The following is a 20,325-nucleotide window of genomic DNA, read 5'->3' on the forward strand; positions in this document are numbered from 1 at the left end:
CGGAAAATGACACTTTGTGACACGAAAAAAAAAAAAAAAAAAGTTTCCATTTCTTCTAACTTGCACCAAAAAAAAATGAAATCTGCCACGGACTCACCATGCCCCTCTCTGAATACCTTGAAGGGTCTACTTTCCAAAATGGGGTCATTTGTGGGGTGTGTTTACTGTCCTGACATTTTGGGGGGTGCTAAATTGTAAGCACCCCTGTAAAGCCTAAAGGTGCTCATTGGACTTTGGACCCCTTAGCGCAGTTAGGCTGCAAAAAAGTGCCACATATGTGGTATTGCCGTACTCAGGAGAAGTAGTATAATGTGTTTTGGGGTGTATTTTTACACATACCCATGCTGGGTGGGAGAAATATCTCTGTAAATGACAATTTGTTAATTTTTTTTACACACAATTGTCCATTTACAGAGTTATTTCTCCCACCCAGCATGGGTATGTGTAAAAATACACCCCAAAACACATTGTACTACTTCTCCTGAGTACGGCGATACCACATGTGTGGCACTTTTTTGCACCCTAACTGCGCTAAAGGGCCCAAAGTCCAATGAGTACCTTTAGGATTTCACAGGTCATTTTGCGGAATTTGATTTCCAGACTACTCCTCACGGTTTAGGGCCCCTAAAATGCCAGGGCAGTATAGGAACCCCACAAATGACCCCATTTTAGAAAGAAGACACCCCAAGGTATTCCGTTAGGAGTATGGTGAGTTCATAGAAGATTTTATTTTTTGTCAAAAGTTAGCGGAAAATTGATTTGTATTGTTTTTTTCACAAAGTGTCATTTTCCGCTAACTTGTGACAAAAAATAAAATCTTCTATGAACTCACCATACTCCTAACGGAATACCTTGGGGTGTCTTCTTTCTAAAATGGGGTCATTTGTGGGGTTCCTATACTGCCCTGGCATTTTAGGGGCCCTAAACCGTGAGGAGTAGTCTGGAAATCAAATTCCGCAAAATGACCTGTGAAAGCCTAAAGGTGCTCATTGGACTTTGGGCCCTTTAGCGCAGTTAGGGTGCAAAAAAGTGCCACACATGTGGTATTGCCGTACTCGGGAGAAGTAGTACAATGTGTTTTGGGGTGTATTTTTACACATACCCATGCTGGGTGGGAGAAATATCTCTGTAAATGGACAATTGTGTGTAAAAAAATCAAAAGATTGTCATTTGCAGAGGTATTTCTCCCACCCAGCATGGGTATGTGTAAAAATACACCCCAAAACACATTGTACTACTTCTCCCGAGTACGGCAATACCACATGTGTGGCACTTTTTTGCACCCTAACTGCGCTAAAGGGCCCAAAGTCCAATGAGCACCTTTAGGCTTTCACAGGTCATTTTGCGGAATTTGATTTCCAGACTACTCCTCACGGTTTAGGGCCCCTAAAATGCCAGGGCAGTATAGGAACCCCACAAATGACCCCATTTTAGAAAGAAGACACCCCAAGGTATTCCGTTAGGAGTATGGTGAGTTCATAGAAGATTTTATTTTTTGTCACAAGTTAGCGGAAAATGACACTGTGAAAAAAACAATACAAATCAATTTTCCGCTAACTTTTGACAAAAAATAAAATCTTCTATGAACTCACCATACTCCTAACGGAATACCTTGGGGTGTCTTCTTTCTAAAATGGGGTCATTTGTGGGGTTCCTATACTGCCCTGGCATTTTAGGGGCCCTAAACCGTGAGGAGGAGTCTGGAAATCAAATTCCGCAAAATGACCTGTGAAATCCTAAAGGTACTCATTGGACTTTGGGCCCTTTAGCGCAGTTAGGGTGCAAAAAAGTGCCACACATGTGGTATCGCCGTACTCGGGAGAAGTAGTACAATGTGTTTTGGGGTGTATTTTTACACATACCCATGCTGGGTGGGAGAAATAACTCTGTAAATGGACAATTGTGTGTAAAAAAATCAAAAGATTGTCATTTACAGAGGTATTTCTCCCACCCAGCATGGGTATGTGTAAAAATACACCCCAAAACACATTGTACTACTTCTCCCGAGTACGGCGATACCACATGTGTGGCACCTTTTTGCACCCTAACTGCGCTAAGGGGTCCAGAGTCCAATGAGTACCTTTAGGCTTTACAGGGGTGCTCAAAATTTAGCACCCCGCCCACTTGCCAGGACAGTTAACAAACCCCACAAATGACTCCATTTTGGAAAGAATACACAACAAGGTATTCCATGAGGGGAATGGTGAGGTCATTGAAAATTTTATTTTTTGTCACAAGTTAACGGAAAATGACACTTTGTTAAAAAAAAATAAAAAAAAAATTCTGCTAACTTGTGACAAAAACTAAAATCTTTTATGAACTCACTGTGCACCTCACATAATACTTTAGGGTGTCCTCTTTCCAAAATGGGGTCATTTGTGGAGTCTGTCCTGGCATTTTAGGGTCTCTGCAATCATTACATGTATGGCCAGTATTAGGAGTTTCTGCTATACTCCTTATATTGGGTATACAAGTAATGCACTCTGGGCTGAAAGGAAAAATGAACGGCAAACATACCTTGCTCCACATCAATGGCAGATCTTCCTCCACATCAATGGCAGTGATAACCTCAGGAGAGAGACACCCCGTGCCACCCTGCACTCAGGGTGAGCCACCAACTTATGTGACTGGGCCTCAGAACTTTAGTATACAGCATTATGCCTGTAGGATACAGCAATATGCCTGCCAATAGAGATGACTCTGTGTGGCATTAAAGCATCATCATAGGCCCAAATCACATATAAACCGGGGGTGTCCACACTCAAGGGAAATTCAAACATGCCGTCTTATATCGCCAACCCAGGACAGATCAGCAATATCAAGCATGGAAACCGATCCTTCTTCCCATTTTTATGCTTACCCGTTTGGTCTTCAAGCTTACCTCTCCTCTCCCTGCGACAATGTGCGAAAGACCACTGAGTGTGTGCCTACTCCTGTGTCTGGAGTTCCCTAGGTTCTAATAGTGTACCTGCTCGTGGTACCTCTCAAAACACGGCCCTACGCATAGACCAGGCTGGTCAGGACAGCGGGGACAATAATAAACGGTGTCACTCCTTGTTCCAGCCCTGCTGCAGACACGGCAACGTTTTCTTCGGATGCGTTGACCTGGGGCACATGGAAGCTGATAGGCGTAATGCCTTCCATGCAGTCGGCTAGTTGCATCTGGGGGGGGGGGGGGGGCCTGGCACCTCCTGGATACAGGATGTCCATAATGATCTCTTCCTGAAATTGGAGGAAAGATCCAGTTCTCCCAGCCTTACTGTAGAGAACAAAGCTGTTGTAAACTGCCAATTGAATCAGATAAAAAGACACTTTCTTATACCAGCGTCTTGTTTTCCGGGTAACTAAATAGGGCGCTAACCTCTGGTCATTGAAGTCCACCCCTCCCATGTTGACATTATATTCGTGGACGACAAGGGGCTTTTCAATGACCGCAGTTGCCCGTTGAATTTGGACTGTCGTGTCTGTGTGAATGGTGGACAGAAAGTAAACGTCCCTCTTGTCCCTCCATTTCACCGCGAGCAGGTCTTCAGTACGCAAGGCGACCCTCTGCCCCCGTAAAAGTCTGGTGGTAACGAGCCGTTGGGGGAAGCCCTGGCGACTAGGCCGCGCAGTGCCACAGCATCGGATTCCTTCTAACTTTAAGTGCTGAAAGAGGGCCACACTTGTGTAATAATTGTCCACAAAAAGATGGTACCCCTTCTGGAACAAGGGTGACACCAAGTCCCACACAACCTTTCCACTGCTCCCCAGGTAGTCAGGGCATCCGACCGGCTCCAATTTTGAGTCTTTTCCCTCATAGACCCTAAAACGACATGTATAGCCTGTGGCCCTTTCACAGAGCTTATACAGTTTCACCCCATACCGGGCGCGCTTGCTTGGGATGTACTGTTTGATGCCAAGGCGCCCGGTAAAGCGTAAGAGGGACTCGTCTACGCAGATGTTCTGTTCAGGGATATAAGCATCTGCAAATGTTGATGACAGGTGGTCTATGAGGGGCCGAATTTTGTGGAGCCGGTCATAAGCAGGGTGGCCCTTTTCATGACAGGTTTTGTCGTCGTTGAAGTGCAGGAAGCGCAGGATGGACTCAAATCGTGTCCTGGACATGGCAGCAGGGTACAAGGGAACATGATTTACTGGGTTCGTAGACCAATACGACCGCAGTACATTCTGTTTCATTAGTCCCAAGTGAAGGATAAGGGCCAAAAAGATTTTAATGTCGGAAACTTGGACTGGTTTCCACCCGAAAGGCTGGGCATACATGCTCTCCGGGTGCTCGGTGATGAATTGTGTGGCTTTACGGTTGGTCTCAACCACAATTAAGTCCAAGAGAACCTGGGTGATGAACAGCTGCAAAAAGTCTAGGGCCGTTCCTAGATGAGCTGTCGCCACCTGGACTCCAGACTGGGCGGTGAAAGGGGGCACTACGGGTGCAGCGGAATCAGGGGATTGCCAATCTGGTTGTGCCAGCACCTCTGGGAGTCTATGGGTACTACGGGCCCGTCTTCTTGTTGGTGGCTGCGACGGGGGTACTACTGCACTTGCCACCGTACCAGTTTCAACTTCCATGCTGACGCTCACCACTTCGCCAGGGTCTACGGAAGCACTGGCACTAAGTCCAGGAGATGCTGCGCTGCTGGTGCCTGCCTCACCAAGAAAACTATCAACAGCGCTAGCACCACCCTGCTGCCCTTGAGGCGGATCCTGCGCCACCTGCGGTCTAACGACTTGGGGTCTGGTACGCCTGGCTCTAGCCGGGACCATAGCCTCGTCATCAGTATCGGTCAGGGAACCACTGCTTTCTACAGGTTCAAAATCGGACCCGGAAGATTCGACGGATGATTCTTCCCAAAAGAACTCATCCGACTGGTCCATGTACCTGTATACCTCGTCATCGGAAAGCCCCCTTCTTGCCATTTTGGATTGCTAAATTTATGGGGTTTTCCTCCGAGACTACCCAGAAAAAAAGAGCACCTACCTAGCAAAAAGGGAGTATTTGAGAGGTATTGGGGTTGGTGGGAAGTGGGGTCTCAGAGGCAATCAAACAATCACGGGACAATCAAATCCAATTACAGCACAATCGACTCCAATCACAGCACAAGCAGATCTGATGCACTCGGAAGGTGATGGGGGGAGGGTGGGATTGGGTGTGGCGGGAAGTGGGGTCTCAGGCAATCAAACAATCACGGGGCAATCGAAGCCGATCACGGGACAATCAAATACAATTACAGCACAATCGACTCCAATCACAGCACAAGCAAATCTGATGCACTCGGAAGGTGGTGGTTGGAGGTGGTGGGGGGTGGGGGGGTGGGGTTGGGTGTGGTGGGGGGGAGGGTGGGGTTGGGTGTGGCGGGAAGTGGGGTCTCAGGCAATCAAACAATCACGGGGCAATCGAAGCCGATCACGGGACAATCAAATACAATTACAGCACAATCGACTCCAATCACAGCCCAATCAAATCTGATGCACTCGGAAGGTGATGGGGGAGGGTGGGATTGGGTGTGGCGGGAAGTGGGGTCTCAGGCAATCAAACAATCACGGGGCAATCGAAGTCGATCACGGGACAATCAAATACAATTACAGCACAATCGACTCCAATCACAGCCCAATCAAATCTGATGCACTCGGAAGGTGATGGGGGAGGGTGGGATTGGGTGTGGCGGGAAGTGGGGTCTCAGGCAATCAAACAATCACGGGGCAATCGAAGCCGATCACGGGACAATCAAATACAATTACAGCACAATCGACTCCAATCACAGCCCAATCAAATCTGATGCACTCGGAAGGTGATGGGGGAGGGTGGGATTGGGTGTGGCGGGAAGTGGGGTCTCAGGCAATCAAACAATCACGGGGCAATCGAAGTCGATCACGGGACAATCAAATACAATTACAGCACAATCGACTCCAATCACAGCACAAGCAAATCTGATGCACTCGGAAGGTGGTGGTTGGAGGTGGTGGTGGGGGGGGGGGGGGGGGGGGGTTGGGTGTGGTGGGGGGGGAGGGTGGGGTTGGGTGTGGCGGGAAGTGGGGTCTCAGGCAATCAAACAATCACGGGGCAATCGAAGCCGATCACGGGACAATCAAATACAATTACACCACAATTGAATACAAGCGCAGCACAATCGAATACAAGCGCAGCACAGTCAAATACAATGCACTTGGACGGTGATTAGGGGGGGGGTCTGAGGGCGATTTGAGGGGATGGGGGGTTGATCAGGAGCCTGCACGGGGCAGACTGAGTCCTGATCTGATGAGAGGCAGACACAGGGGGTTACTGATCAAAGATCAGTTAGTGATTGCTGGGGAGGACAGATGTAAACAAACAGCAGGGGATGTAATCAGAAGGGGGGTACGAGGGCAATCGAGGGCCTGGGCAGGTGATCGGTTACCCCCGCGGGGCAGTTAGGGTCTGCTCTGATGGGTGGGGGTGCTGAGGGCTGATGGACAGGTGATAGACAGGTGATCAGAGGGGGATCAGAGGGGGATCAGAGGGTAATGTAGCTGTATACAAATGTATACAGTATACAGGGGGGTAGTCTGGGATGGGGTGTGGGGGTGATCTAAAGGTAGGGAGGGGGGATCAGGGGTGACTAGGAGGCAGTTAGGGACCTAAACTAAGGGGCAGCGTCGCTAGTTAGTGGCAGGTGGGGGGGGGTGGGGGTTTTGCAGGGGTGCAAGGGTGCTGGGCAGGGGTCTGCTGGGGTGATCAGGGGGGGTATGAGGCCTGGGGTGGGTGATCAGGGAGGCTGTGGGCAAAATCAAGCTGCGTGCAGTGAGACTTACAAGTGCTTCCTCCTCGCTGGTGGTCTCTGGAACAATGAGACCACGAGGCGAGGAGGAAGCACGTATAAGGCACTTTGTTTACCTAACAAAGTGCCTTATACTCAGGGATTGGCTGATCCTGCGGATTCCTCCGCTCGCCGGCTCTGCTAAGTGGCCGGCGAGCGGAGACAAAATGCCCGTGCTTCGATCCCGGGCGGAGGATCGCGTCACGGATGACGCGATCGCTCCGCCCATGCCCTTAAATGGACTGCCGCCTCTGTGGGTGAGGCCGTCCTGCAGGGCTCCACTTCCCCGCCGCCCCTGTGTAGTGGGCGGTCGGGAAGTGGTTAAGGCATGTGGCAGGGATAAGTCCTAAAGTGTCAACTCAAAAAGTTGGGCGGTTTGGCTGTACTGCGCCTGTGTGAGTACGGCCACGCCTATGCAGTAACCCGGAGCCACGCCATGCTACTGTGTAGGTGTGGCCGTACTCACGCGGGTGCAGCATGGCTATGCTTGTCAGCGAGGAGCGCAGGTGCAAACTCCAAGAGCGTCTCTGGGCGGTGGTCTAAAGGAGTACATGGGAAGCCTTTAGAGGATCCAGAGGCTTACTTCTTCCTAGGTAACTATACGTTTTTGTATTTTACAATCTACCTCAGGTTTTCTTTAATAAAAGGATCTACTCACCCCATTTATTTCCCACCAGCACCGGACACCCAGCGTGGAGCGTGTCCTCATTGCCCTCACCATTCCTGTGCAGATTCCACCAAAATATCGCCGCATTCTGAGAAGAGACCAAGGAAACCGTGAGGGGAGATCTTCCAAGCAGTTCTGTGCCAGGCATGGAAAGACAACAGCAATCCCCTCACATCAAATCACTACATCCCTCAGCAATTCACCATAAACAGATCTGGATCACGTTTTTTGAAGGTCATCTCCAGGAAAATGTATTGCAGTATTACATAGTATGAGGAGTTAGAATTGTGTTCCTATCTACAAGAATTGTTATCACTTCCTGTCCAGGCAGGAAGTGCAGAAATGTATCCGAGAGTGACAGGCATAACACAAAAAAAAGAGGGAGGAGTTAGAATCCCTGAACTAGGTTTTGTTGCTGCTGTTCATTTCCCGGACTGCAAATATTTACTGTATATACAAACTTATTACTTATTTCACCCTATTCAGTCTGGTTTCCACTCCATCACTCTTCTGGCTCACTAAAGTCACCAATGACCTCCTGGTAACAAAATCCAGCAGGTCTCCATATTCACACTTCTTGACCTTTCTTCAAGCTTTGATATGGACAATCATGTTCTGCTTCTCCAGACTCTCTTGTCAACAGGAAGCAAGGGTCTACTGCATTCTTAAAACTCCTCTAACTTGTCTGGACATTCTTTAAACTAATTCCTTCCCGTTCTAGCCTTCTGTTGGTGTGCCACAAGGTTATTTTCCTGGACCCCTTCTCTTTTCCATGTACACTCAAGCTTATTGTGGTGGGTAAAACGATTTTCTCTTTCTGCTCCCCATACTTATTATAAAAACTATAACGATACATAACACCCCAATAACTCCAATGCTTAATGTTTTTTTGAATGGGGGTTTTATATTAATTCAACTCTGGGCTCTCATTTAAACCTCATATTACCGAATGAACTGCTTCCTGCCACTATATACTATATACAGCCCTGTGTGTGCTGCATTGGTCCTGTGAGGGTGTTAGAGACTCACCTAACACTATAAACTTACCTGAACCACAGGGGTGCTGAAGTTGGCATAGATGAATGCAGTTGATCCTCCCACCTCAACGGGACTGAGCTGAGAAAAGGCAGAAATGATCAATGAGAGACTCTGTAGGCAAGAATACTTCTAAAAGGCTCCCAATGGAATAAAGTATTGAAATTAAGTAATGAAAGCTCTTGAAAATGTATCGAATCGCAGAGTTTCTCTGTTTGGCCTCTTTCACATTAGACAACGCGTGCAGGAGCCGGTTCCTGCACGCGGTGAAAAGGCTACGGCGTGTCTCCGGGAATCTGCGATGCGACACTGAGTAGCGGCGGCGGTAGTAATTAATTAACCTGATGGGAAAATGACGATAAAATACTCCCGGGTGTGTCGTACCGCAAAGCATCGAAACGCAGCATCGGGTGTGAAAGGTAAAATGAAAGTCAATGGACTTTCATTTTACCTTGGTCAACGCAAAGTTTTGACTTTACGTTGAAACGCTGAAAAAGGGCTCCAGTGTGAAAGAGTCCATAGTAACAGTGCAAGACTAGGAGCCGTCGATCTACTGCCTGGTTCGATTGTAATTTCGAACAATTTTTAGGGAAAAAGGTCTTAAACGGAACCTGAGGAGATAGAAATATGGAGGCTGACATATTTCTGATTTGTGATTCAGACACTACTGATGCCAGAAAGATCAGCAGGGCTGCCAGGCAACGGGTATTGTTTAAAGGACCACTACTGAGAAAAAAAGTAGGCAGTTAAAATATGACAGAACCGACAGGTTTTGGGCCAGTCCATCTCCTCATGGGGGATTCTCAGGGTTTTCTTTGTTTTCAACAGCATTTCCTGAACAACAGTTTTACTGCCAAAATAGTAAGATACCAGCCGGCCTCCCTAACAGGGGTGTAACAATAGGGGTTGCAGAGGTTGCGATCTCATCTGGGCTCTTGGGCCAGAGGGGCCCCAAAGGGCCCTCCCTCAACTACAGTATTAGCTCTCTATTAGTCCTGTGCTTGTAATAATCACTTCTATAGATACTTTGAATAGTGGTAATCATTAACAAACTGTTCCCCATCCCCTTCTTGCACCTCTGACACTGTAGTTGCCATTGACGCCGTATCAATTGCTATGTATAGAGCGCTTGGGGGGTCCCATTGTAAAACTTGCATCGGGACTTATAGCTCCTTAGCTACGCCACTGCTCCCTACTCACTTGTGCACTATTTTGTCAGTTAGACTTTGCAACTTGCTGTTTAGGAAATGCTGTTGAATACAGAAAACCCTGAATATCCCCCATGAGGAGATGGATTGGCCCAAAACCAGTTGGTTCTATCAGATTTTAACTGCCTACTTTTTTCACGATAGTGGCCCTTTAAAAGGAAATACATAAAGCAGCTTCTGTGTGTCTCTCACTTCATGTTCCCTTTACATTCAGTGATTCAGAAATCTAGATTCAGTGAAGCCAGAGAGTTAGTATTCTCGGTATAGGATCAGGACTTACATAGATCATGAAGGTGGCCAGGCGGTTCCCGGTGTTGGTCCGGTATAAGGGGCTCTTCAGGGACTGAAACACAACAGACAGAATTACTAGGAATAATGTGCAGAGATGACAGCTTCCTACAGATGATTTTCAGGCAATAAGTCCAGTACTTGCCAAAATAAGTTTATAGGTGGCCATACATTTGCAGACGGGGCAGCAGATTCAATCATCAGATAAATCTCACTGCGGATCTGATCAGAGAGGGATCCCAAACCGGGACAAGGTCCTCCAGCACCCAAGGCTGCGCCCCTCCATCCCTCCCACCCCAGCTGTCACACACTAAATTGCTATTAGACTAAGAGGTGCCCCAGGGCCCCCAACACCTTAATCTCTAGTTATCTGGCTTGCAGTCACTGCCATGTATCCCCTTTTCTTATTTCTCTCTGCTTCAAACACAATAGGGGAATGATAGCTGAGTGAGTTGTGCACCCCCTCCTACACTGCACCCTGAGGCTGGAGCCTCTCTCGCCTCTGCCCGGCCCTGGAGGGATATACTGTATCTCTGTCACACATCTGCACACAATTTCCAATACATTTCAGCATCTGTATCTGCTTGCCTTCCTCCTCTCCCTACCCTCTATCCCCCCCCCCATGTGCGGATGTAATAACATGGCGCCCAGGAAAGCCGTTAGTAAAATATCAGTAAATTCACAGATCTTCTACTATTAAAGTGTAAAGAAGGATTGTGAAACATCAATATTGAGTACCGATATTTTACTGTAGCTAAACCTAACCCTAGTCACACACAGAACGCTCCCCATGATGCCCCCTGCACAAACACACTTCCTGATGTCTAGCCCTAAACATCCCACCCCCGCACAAATACCCCTCCTGGTGCCTAACCCTAACCACCCTCCCACCCACACACACACAAACACTCTACCTGACGCCTAACCCTTAACCGCCCCCCCCCCTGCACAAACTACCTGGCTGGTGGTCTGTCAGACATATCCAGCGTCGTTACCGTCGCACACCAGATTGAGCACTTTCAAGCGAGATCTTTCCAACATGTTTCGATCAATTTCCGCCAGAAATCAACCAAAATGACGATCGGGTACCACATTACAGCATTGAGCTCGATCATTATGATCAAATCCACCGGATATCGTCGACATAAATCAAGTAATGTATGGAATATTTATTTTGCCAAATGTCTGCTCATGGGTCATGTGCAGATCAACCTGATTCAGTTTCAACAACAGCTCAGAGCAAAGGAAAAGGTAAGCAATGTTTAGACATGCATGATTACATTTTAGCTTAAAAAAACGATGAAATATACATTTGTGAAAGGCATAAGACATCTACGTGAGACGATATTCCTCTGATTTACTGTACTCACCGTAGCGTGATCAAAGTGCGGTTCGTAATGCCCTCCAATGCCATAATTCACCACTTGGAGGTGCTCTGCGTACGGAGGCTGGACATTCAGCCCGGTGGCTGCAGCAATGCGCACGTCCAGCAGGGCCCTTTTACACTAGCATGGAAAATCTGCGTTGTGTTACCCTATTTTGCTGCAAGGGGCCACAAAAGCAATGGAAGTCTACTTTCACACTTATTGCCGTCCGTTGCAGTGCACCGGAAGTATCTGAGCCAATGCGGCGTTAGTTAGGTACTTTGTGTGAGTGGGGGGTTAGTTTTAGGGTTCAAGTAGGTAGTTTGTGTGGTGGTGATGGGGGGTTAGTTTTAGGCACTAGGTACTGTAGGTAGTTTGTGCGGGTGGGGTAGTTCTAGGCATGGGGGGGTGTTTAGGGTTAGGCCGGGTGGGGGGGGGGGGGGAGAGGTGAAGGGTTCTCTGTGGGAGTAGGGTTAGGTTTAGCAATAGTAAAATATCTCAATTTAATATCAATATTTTACGTTATTATAGTAAAATATCAGTATGTAGTAACAATATTTTACTAACAACGTTATTGTGCACCCTTATTTCCCCGTGCCTTTATGTGATTTACTTGTGTAAGGGAGTCTTGCCCAAGGACTTTTTACTGAATAGGTACTGGCTTACTGAATAGTACCAAGATCTGAAATAACCTCTGGTTTACCTATGAATGAATTATACAGTACTTAGCATAGACTTTTCAGTAAAGGAGTTTTTTTGGTTTTGGTTGATTTTGGCCAGCCACACAATTCTTACTTGGATCTCCATGAATTATCTTGCTATAGTGTTGATTGTAATGAATTGAATTCTACTTTTATGACATTTCACGTAATTTTCACAATTTTGCATGTAATCTCGACTTTGCATAACTAACAAAATTACACAAAATGATCTTCACGGAATTCGCTGATGTGTTTTGAACATATGTTTGCATAGATTATGGGCATGCATGCGAAAATGCATTTTCATCGAATGCATTGAAGTGAATTCAATTCAATTCACTTTATTGTCATTGTGTAACACAACGAAATTACTTTTCAGGACAACCCCACGGTGCATATAGGGAACATAGTAATAGTAACAAGGAAGAGAAGAAATTATACAAGTATACCTTTCCAGTTTCCTAACCCTAACCACCCCCCCCCCCCCCCCACACACACACACACACACTCAAACACTCTTCCTGCCACCTAACCATCCCCTCTGTACAGACACCCTAACTGATGCCTAACCCTAACTGCCTTCCCCCCATACCCTACCTACCTAGACATGGGGAGAACATACAAACTCCTTGCAGATGTTGACCTGGCTGGAATTCGACCCGGGGACCCAGCGATGCAAGGTGAGAGCGCTAATCACTACGCCACCGTGCTGCCCACCGGGTTGCCAGTACCCTTCACATGTACGAGATGCCAGTGCATGCGGCAGGAACATGGCGGCTGGCAAGACACAGGAGGAGAACACCACCAAAACTACACTGCACACTCAGCACAGGTTCAGGGAATACACATTAAATATGAAGGGGGGGGGGAGGACTGGCTGGTGGTCTGTCAGACATATCCAGCGTCGTTACCGTCGCACACCAGATTGAGCACTTTCAAGCGAGATCTTTCCAACATGTTTCGATCAATTTCCGCCAGAAATCAACCAAAATGACGATCGGGTACCACATTACAGCATTGAGCTCGATCATTATGATCAAATCCACCGGATATCGTCGACATAAATCAAGTAATGTATGGAATATTTATTTTGCCAAATGTCTGCTCATGGGTCATGTGCAGATCAACCTGATTCAGTTTCAACAACAGCTCAGAGCAAAGGAAAAGGTAAGCAATGTTTAGACATGCATGATTACATTTTAGCTTAAAAAAACGATGAAATATACATTTGTGAAAGGCATAAGACATCTACGTGAGACGATATTCCTCTGATTTACTGTACTCACCGTAGCGTGATCAAAGTGCGGTTCGTAATGCCCTCCAATGCCATAATTCACCACTTGGAGGTGCTCTGCGTACGGAGGCTGGACATTCAGCCCGGTGGCTGCAGCAATGCGCACGTCCATGCTTCTGATGACCGGATCCACCGTGTCTCTCAGCCAAGCGCTGAAACACATCATATGTGCAGAAATGACACAATCTGCCATCATATAGATATGATGCTACATGACAGGATATATCCCAGCATGCATCAGTGAACCTGACACCTCCTTCACCAACACAAATCAAAGCACTCCTAGGGTAAGTATCTAACTGTGGCCTTCACAAATCTCACAGGTTTCCTTTAGGGCCCTTTTACACTAGCATGGAAAATCTGCGTTGTGTTACCCTATTTTGCTGCAAGGGGCCACAAAAGCAATGGAAGTCTACTTTCACACTTATTGCCGTCCGTTGCAGTGCACCGGAAGTATCTGAGCCAATGCGGCGTTAGTTAGGTACTTTGTGTGAGTGGGGGGTTAGTTTTAGGGTTCAAGTAGGTAGTTTGTGTGGTGGTGATGGGGGGTTAGTTTTAGGCACTAGGTACTGTAGGTAGTTTGTGCGGGTGGGGTAGTTCTAGGCATGGGGGGGTGTTTAGGGTTAGGCCGGGTGGGGGGGGGGGGGGAGAGGTGAAGGGTTCTCTGTGGGAGTAGGGTTAGGTTTAGCAATAGTAAAATATCTCAATTTAATATCAATATTTTACGTTATTATAGTAAAATATCAGTATGTAGTAACAATATTTTACTAACAACGTTATTGTGCACCCTTATTTCCCCGTGCCTTTATGTGATTTACTTGTGTAAGGGAGTCTTGCCCAAGGACTTTTTACTGAATAGGTACTGGCTTACTGAATAGTACCAAGATCTGAAATAACCTCTGGTTTACCTATGAATGAATTATACAGTACTTAGCATAGACTTTTCAGTAAAGGAGTTTTTTTGGTTTTGGTTGATTTTGGCCAGCCACACAATTCTTACTTGGATCTCCATGAATTATCTTGCTATAGTGTTGATTGTAATGAATTGAATTCTACTTTTATGACATTTCACGTAATTTTCACAATTTTGCATGTAATCTCGACTTTGCATAACTAACAAAATTACACAAAATGATCTTCACGGAATTCGCTGATGTGTTTTGAACATATGTTTGCATAGATTATGGGCATGCATGCGAAAATGCATTTTCATCGAATGCATTGAAGTGAATTCAATTCAATTCACTTTATTGTCATTGTGTAACACAACGAAATTACTTTTCAGGACAACCCCACGGTGCATATAGGGAACATAGTAATAGTAACAAGGAAGAGAAGAAATTATACAAGTATACCAGGTATTACAGATGTTTAAACAATTTGTACACAGTGTTAATTATTTCAGAGAGGATTCAGAGTTTATGGCGGATAGGAAAAAGCTGTCTTTCAGTCTGTTTGTGTGTGTGCGGATCGATCTAAAACGTTTACCTGATGGAAGGAGCTCAAACAGGGCATTTCCAGGGTGAGTGTTGTCCTTGATAATGTTTTTGGCCCTTCTCAAGCTGCGAGTATTATACAAAAGTTCCAGTGATGGTAGTTCAGTGCCAATAATGGCTTCTGCTGTTTTAACAACTCGCTGCAGGGCTTCTCTAGTAGCCTTCGTGCAGCTGTTGTACCAGGCCGTCATGCAATTGGTCAGAATGCTTTCTATAGTGCATCTGTAGAAATTAACCAGCAGCTTCTGTGGGAGGTTAGCGCTCCTTAGTTTTCTCAGAAAGTAGAGGCGTCAGGGCCGGGCCGAGGCATAGGCTGGAGAGGCTCCAGCCTCAGGGCGCAGTGTAGGAGAGGGCACAGAATTCATTCAGCTGTCATTCCTAATTGTGTTTGAAGCAGAAAGAAATAATAAAAGGGGATACATGGCAGTGACTGCAAGCCAGATAACTAGATATTAAGGTGTTGGGGAGGTTGTGGGCCCCGTGGCGCCTCTTAGTCTAACAGCAATCAGTGTGTGACGGCTGGGGAGGCAGGGATGGAGGGGCGCACTTTGCTGTCTCAGCCTTGGGTGCTGGAGGACCTTGTCCCGGCTCTGAGAGGCGTTGTTGTGCTTTGCCAGTTAGAGCTAAAGCATTGTCAGCCCAGGACAGGTTCTCTGCGATGGTGACTCCCAAAAATTTGAAGCTGGAAACTCTCTCCACAGCCTCTGCATTGATCATTAGCGGTAGGTGAGTAGTCTTTTTAGTGGTCCTAAAGTCCAGAATAATTTCTTTGGTCTTCTTTGTATTTATTAACAGGTTGTTAATGTCGCACCATGCAGTCAGGTTCCCAGGGCCGGGCCGAGGCATAGGCTGGAGAGGCTCCAGCCTCAGGGCGCAGTGTAGGAGGGGGCGCAGAATTCATTCAGCTGTCATTCCTAATTGTGTTTGAAGCAGAAAGAAATAAGAAAAGGGGATACATAGCAGTGACTGCAAGCCAGATAACTAGATATTAAGGTGTTGGGGAGGTTGTGGGCCCTGTGGCGCCTCTTAATCTAATAGCAATCTGTGTGTGACGACTGGGGTGGGAGGGATAGAGGGGCGCACTTTGGTGTCTCAGCCTTGGGTGCTGGAGGACCTTGTCCCGGCTCTGCAGGTTCCTAACTTCTTCTCTGTATGCAGCTTCCTCATTGTCTGATATAAGCGCAATGACAGTCGTATCATCTGCAAACTTAACAATTACGTTTGAGGTATGGATAGGCTGGCAGTCATGGGTGAAACGTGCATAGAGGAGAGGGCTTAATACACAGCCCTGTGGCACGCCAGTGCTCAGGGTAAGGGTGGAGGATGTCTGTTTTCCTAGTCTGACAGTTTGAGGGCGATTAGTAAGGAAGTCCAATAACCAAGTACAAAAGGAGGGAGCCAGACCTAGTGCATGGAGTTTGTTGGTCAGCTGGCTAGGTACAATGGTGTTAAATGCTGAGCTGTAGTCAACAAAGAGCATCCTAACATAGGAGTTGGGCTTTTCCAGGTGTGAGAGGGCAGCATGGAGAGCTACACAGATGGCATCCTCAGTCGATCTATTTGTTCGGTAAGCAAACTGGTGTTTGGCCTTTATTACATAGGTGAATATTTTGTGAAATTACAAGTCAATGTGAAATGATGCATTTTAATTAGGTTATGTGTGAAATAAATTTTGCAATAGTTTGAAATTTCTTATGATTTTGCATGGTAAGGACTCAGATACACTATAAGGCCTGGCACTCACTACAAATCGCTAGCGTTTTTATTAGTGTTCAGTAAGCGATTTCATGAGCGTTTTCCGTCGATTTTGGTAGCGATTTTAAAAAGTGGAAGCTTTTTGTGATTAGCGATTTTAATTCTGATTGGTCCTTTCTAATTTATTATAATTTTTTTTACAGTTCGCAGTAATTTAAAATCGCACATAAATCGCTATGTGTAGCGATTCATGAGCGATTTGCCAGCACTTATATACTTTACATTGAAGCTCAAACGTTCCCAAAATACTGCATGTCCTGCGATTGCGATTTTGCTAATCGCATTTGCTACTGTGCAATTTGTTACATTGATTTACATTGGCAGAGCGTTCTGGGAATTCGCTAGTGATTTAAAGCGCTCCCTAAACGCTCAAAAAAGCTCTCTAGTGGGTTCCAGGCCTAACCGCTTTTCTGAGCGTTTTTTAGCTCAGAGCTTTCTGGGAGCTTTTTTAAAAAATTGATTTTACCGCGATTTTAATGTAAGTCAATGGGAGCTCTCAGAAAGCTCTGATGGCTAAAAAGCACTCAGAAAAGAGCTTGTAGTGTGTCTGAGCCCTAACTGTGAATTTCACTACAAAATTACCACCAAGTGGAATTCGACCTCAGTACTAATTTACTGCTAGTGCAATGTGGGGGGTGTGGCTTATACTGGCTGGGGTGAGCTCTAGAATCAGATCCATTTTTATTTCACCATTTAGAAAAGTCCTCATTCAGCGTATTAAAGAGAATCTGTATTGTTAAAATCGCACAAAAGTAAACATACCAGTGCGTTAGGGGACATCTCCTATTACCTTCTGTCACAATTTCGCCGCTCCCCGCCGCATTAAAAGTAGTCAAAAACAGTTTTAAAAAGTTTGTTTATAAACAAACAAAATGGCCACCAAAACAGGAAGTAGATTGATGTACAGTATGTCCACACATAGAAAATACATTCATACACAAGCAGGCTGTATACAGCCTTCCTTTTGAATCTCAAAAGATCATTTGTGTGTTTACCTTCTGTCCCCTTCTTCTCTCATGCACTGAACATTACAGGCTTCCTGCAGACAGCTCTGCCTGTGCCTGTGTTTGTAATTCCTCAGTATGTGTCAGCCAGCTACTTTCACAGCCTAACAGAGGAGGATTTTTATCCAGCTCTCTTCTATCACTGATAAGATAGCAGAGAAGCTGCTGGCTTATGTAAATAAAACACACACTGGAGTGTGCATAGAGGAACAGACCAGCACGGAAGAGTTGGCAGCCTTCCAGACACAGGCCGACAAGTCTGACAGGGGAAAGATACATTGATTTATTACAGAGACCATGATAGTACAAAGTGCTGCAGTGAGCCAGAACAGATTAGAATAGGTTTAGGTACTTGTAGGATGGTAGAAAAAACGTTGTAATTTTTGTTACAGAGTCACTTTAAGGGCTTGTGCGCTATATTGAAGCCATATGTTACTTTTCTATGTTTTTGTCATGATTTCTCTTTCTCACTCGCAGCATTTTCTATATTAGGGTTATGAGGAGACCCCGGAGTGTTGTGTTCTCAGCCCAGAGAGCGGCCGCGGCTGGAAAAAGGTTCAGCGCTGCCAGAATGTGTCCTAATACAGAGCAGACCCCCAGCGCCATATGGAACGCATTACTGTACCTTTTACTAATCCGATACTCCACCTCCGTCTGCTTCCCTCCAGAGGCCACCACTGACCGCTGCAACTGCAGGGAAAGGGACACAGTGACTATACAGTGACACATCCATCCATCCCATCCATCCATCCATTCCCCAACTGACCGCTGCAACTGCAGGGAAAGGGACACAGTGACTATACAGTGACACATCCATCCATCCCATCCATCCCCCAACTGACCGCTGCAACTGCGGGGGAAGGGACACAGTGACTATTTAGTGACACATCCATCCCATCCATCCCCCAACTGACCGCTGCAACTGCGGGGGAAGGGACACAGTGACAATACAGTGGCACATAGATTGATCCGTCCATCCATCCATTCCCCCTCCCACACCTTATGAAAATATATCACACCTTATCAAAGATATCACACCTTATCAAAGTTAACACGCCTTATCAGAGTAGCATAGTGAGCGCTACGAACCCGCAGGGGCTCAGGGCAGGATGAGTGCCATTGCTAATTAGCAGGCATAAGTTCGTAGCGCTCACTATGCTACTCTGATAAGGCGTGTTAACTTTGATAATGTGTGATATCTCTGATAAGGTGTGATATCTTTTCATAAGGTGTGATTTTGAGTTATCACGGTTTAGTGAATCAAGCCCTAGGAGCGCTTTGAGATTTTTTAAGTGCTGGCGATTTTAAAAAGTGCTTTAAAAGCGCTTGAGCAATGTATTTTAATGTGAGTGTTCTCACATGAGCGATGAGCTTTCTTTCCAATCCCAAACGCGGCTCCTACACCATTGTCAGAGCGTTTGCGCTTCATTGGAAGGTATTGGAAAATCGCTAAGCACTTTAAAAAGCACTTTGTATAAGCGATTTTGTGAGCGCTTTTCAACACAAAATACATTAACCCTCCTGGCAGTCTATTAAAAACCACCAGGGGGAAGCGCAGCAATTTTTTTTTTATTTTTATTTTTTTAAATCATGTAGCGAGCCTCTTCGATTGCCTCCGGCGATCAAGCCCGTCCGGAAATCCCGTTCTGAACGGGATTTCCATTAGGGTTTCCCCCGTCGCCATGGTGACGGGCGGGATGACGTCACCGACGTCGTGACGTCAAAGAGAGGCCCGATCCACCACTCAGCGCTGCCTGGCACTGGCAGGCGGGTAGCGGCGAATCGGCGGGTAGCGGCGGCGATCTGTTTGCACACGCAGCTAGCAAAGTGCTAGCTGCGTGTGGCATAAAAAAAAAATTATGCAAATCGGCCCAGCAGGGCCTGAGAAATCCTCCTGCGCGGCTTGGTTAAAGAGATTCAGTTCCAGGTCAAAGAGTTCACTTCCTGATTATCTAAAGGAAAAAAAAAAGCGCTAATTGCCAAACAAAATCTCTTACAAAAGCTATTTTTAAAAATCGCTAATCGATCAAAAAACGGCTGGAAAATCGCTTTAAAAAGTACTCAGCGCTTGCATTTGCGATCTATAATGTGAATTAGGCCTGAGTGAGATCTCTGTGTTTATGAGGATGTCACATTTCAGCGGGGCTGCTGAGCGGACTGATCTTGGCCAGCTGGGAAGACGTGCTGAGAACTTGGCGTTTTTTCTCCAGCACACGGTATTCCGCTCCCACTCTGGACGAGTCATCCGCCAGGAAAGGAACCAGACAATAAAAGCCAGCAGAAAAACCTGCCTCATTACCGCTGGCCGAGACTCAGCCTCCCGACTTCTAGGAACGGAGAGCTGAGACATTTACGATGGGATTTCAAACTCCATAAAAACGTTTTCGTGCTCCAGCTGGCGACACGTTTCTGCAGTTAGAGCTGCACCTGGGATAGGTGGGGGGCCTCCTGACCAATCGCATCATTGCAGGTATACTTCAAGCGCACAGAGACCATGTAACAGAAGCTAGTTGGAAGAGGACGAGAGAAAACAGTACACTCCCACATATGGCCTCAATTCACTAAGCAGTTTAGACTACTCTGCAGATGGTTTTTAGTTTACTGATGGTGTGGTGTAATGTTTTAGACCTGTTTTTAGACCTGGTCTAACATTCAGTAATTACACAATTCACAAAGGCAAACAAGGAGTAACCACGCCCACTTTTTCTGACAGAGATTA

The 20,325-nt window shown here is 46.4% G+C and overlaps 1 protein-coding gene across 1 annotated transcript in view; it reads right to left on the reverse strand.

Annotated features, from left to right (window-relative positions):
* Positions 1-20,325, reverse strand: part of P4HA3 (prolyl 4-hydroxylase subunit alpha 3) — a 134,979-nt gene that overhangs the window by 14,029 nt on the left and 100,625 nt on the right. Inside the window, exons 8-12 of the mRNA XM_068264688.1 lie at positions 18,232-18,296; positions 13,344-13,503; positions 9,985-10,047; positions 8,509-8,577; positions 7,453-7,549 (exon numbers count right to left, since the gene is read on the reverse strand). Of these exons, the coding sequence (XP_068120789.1) occupies positions 7,453-7,549; positions 8,509-8,577; positions 9,985-10,047; positions 13,344-13,503; positions 18,232-18,296 (454 nt within the window). The remainder of the gene's footprint in view (positions 1-7,452; positions 7,550-8,508; positions 8,578-9,984; positions 10,048-13,343; positions 13,504-18,231; positions 18,297-20,325) is intronic.

This window comes from Hyperolius riggenbachi, chromosome 2 (assembly GCF_040937935.1).
Source record: "Hyperolius riggenbachi isolate aHypRig1 chromosome 2, aHypRig1.pri, whole genome shotgun sequence".
Classification (NCBI taxonomy): Eukaryota; Metazoa; Chordata; class Amphibia; order Anura; family Hyperoliidae; genus Hyperolius; species Hyperolius riggenbachi.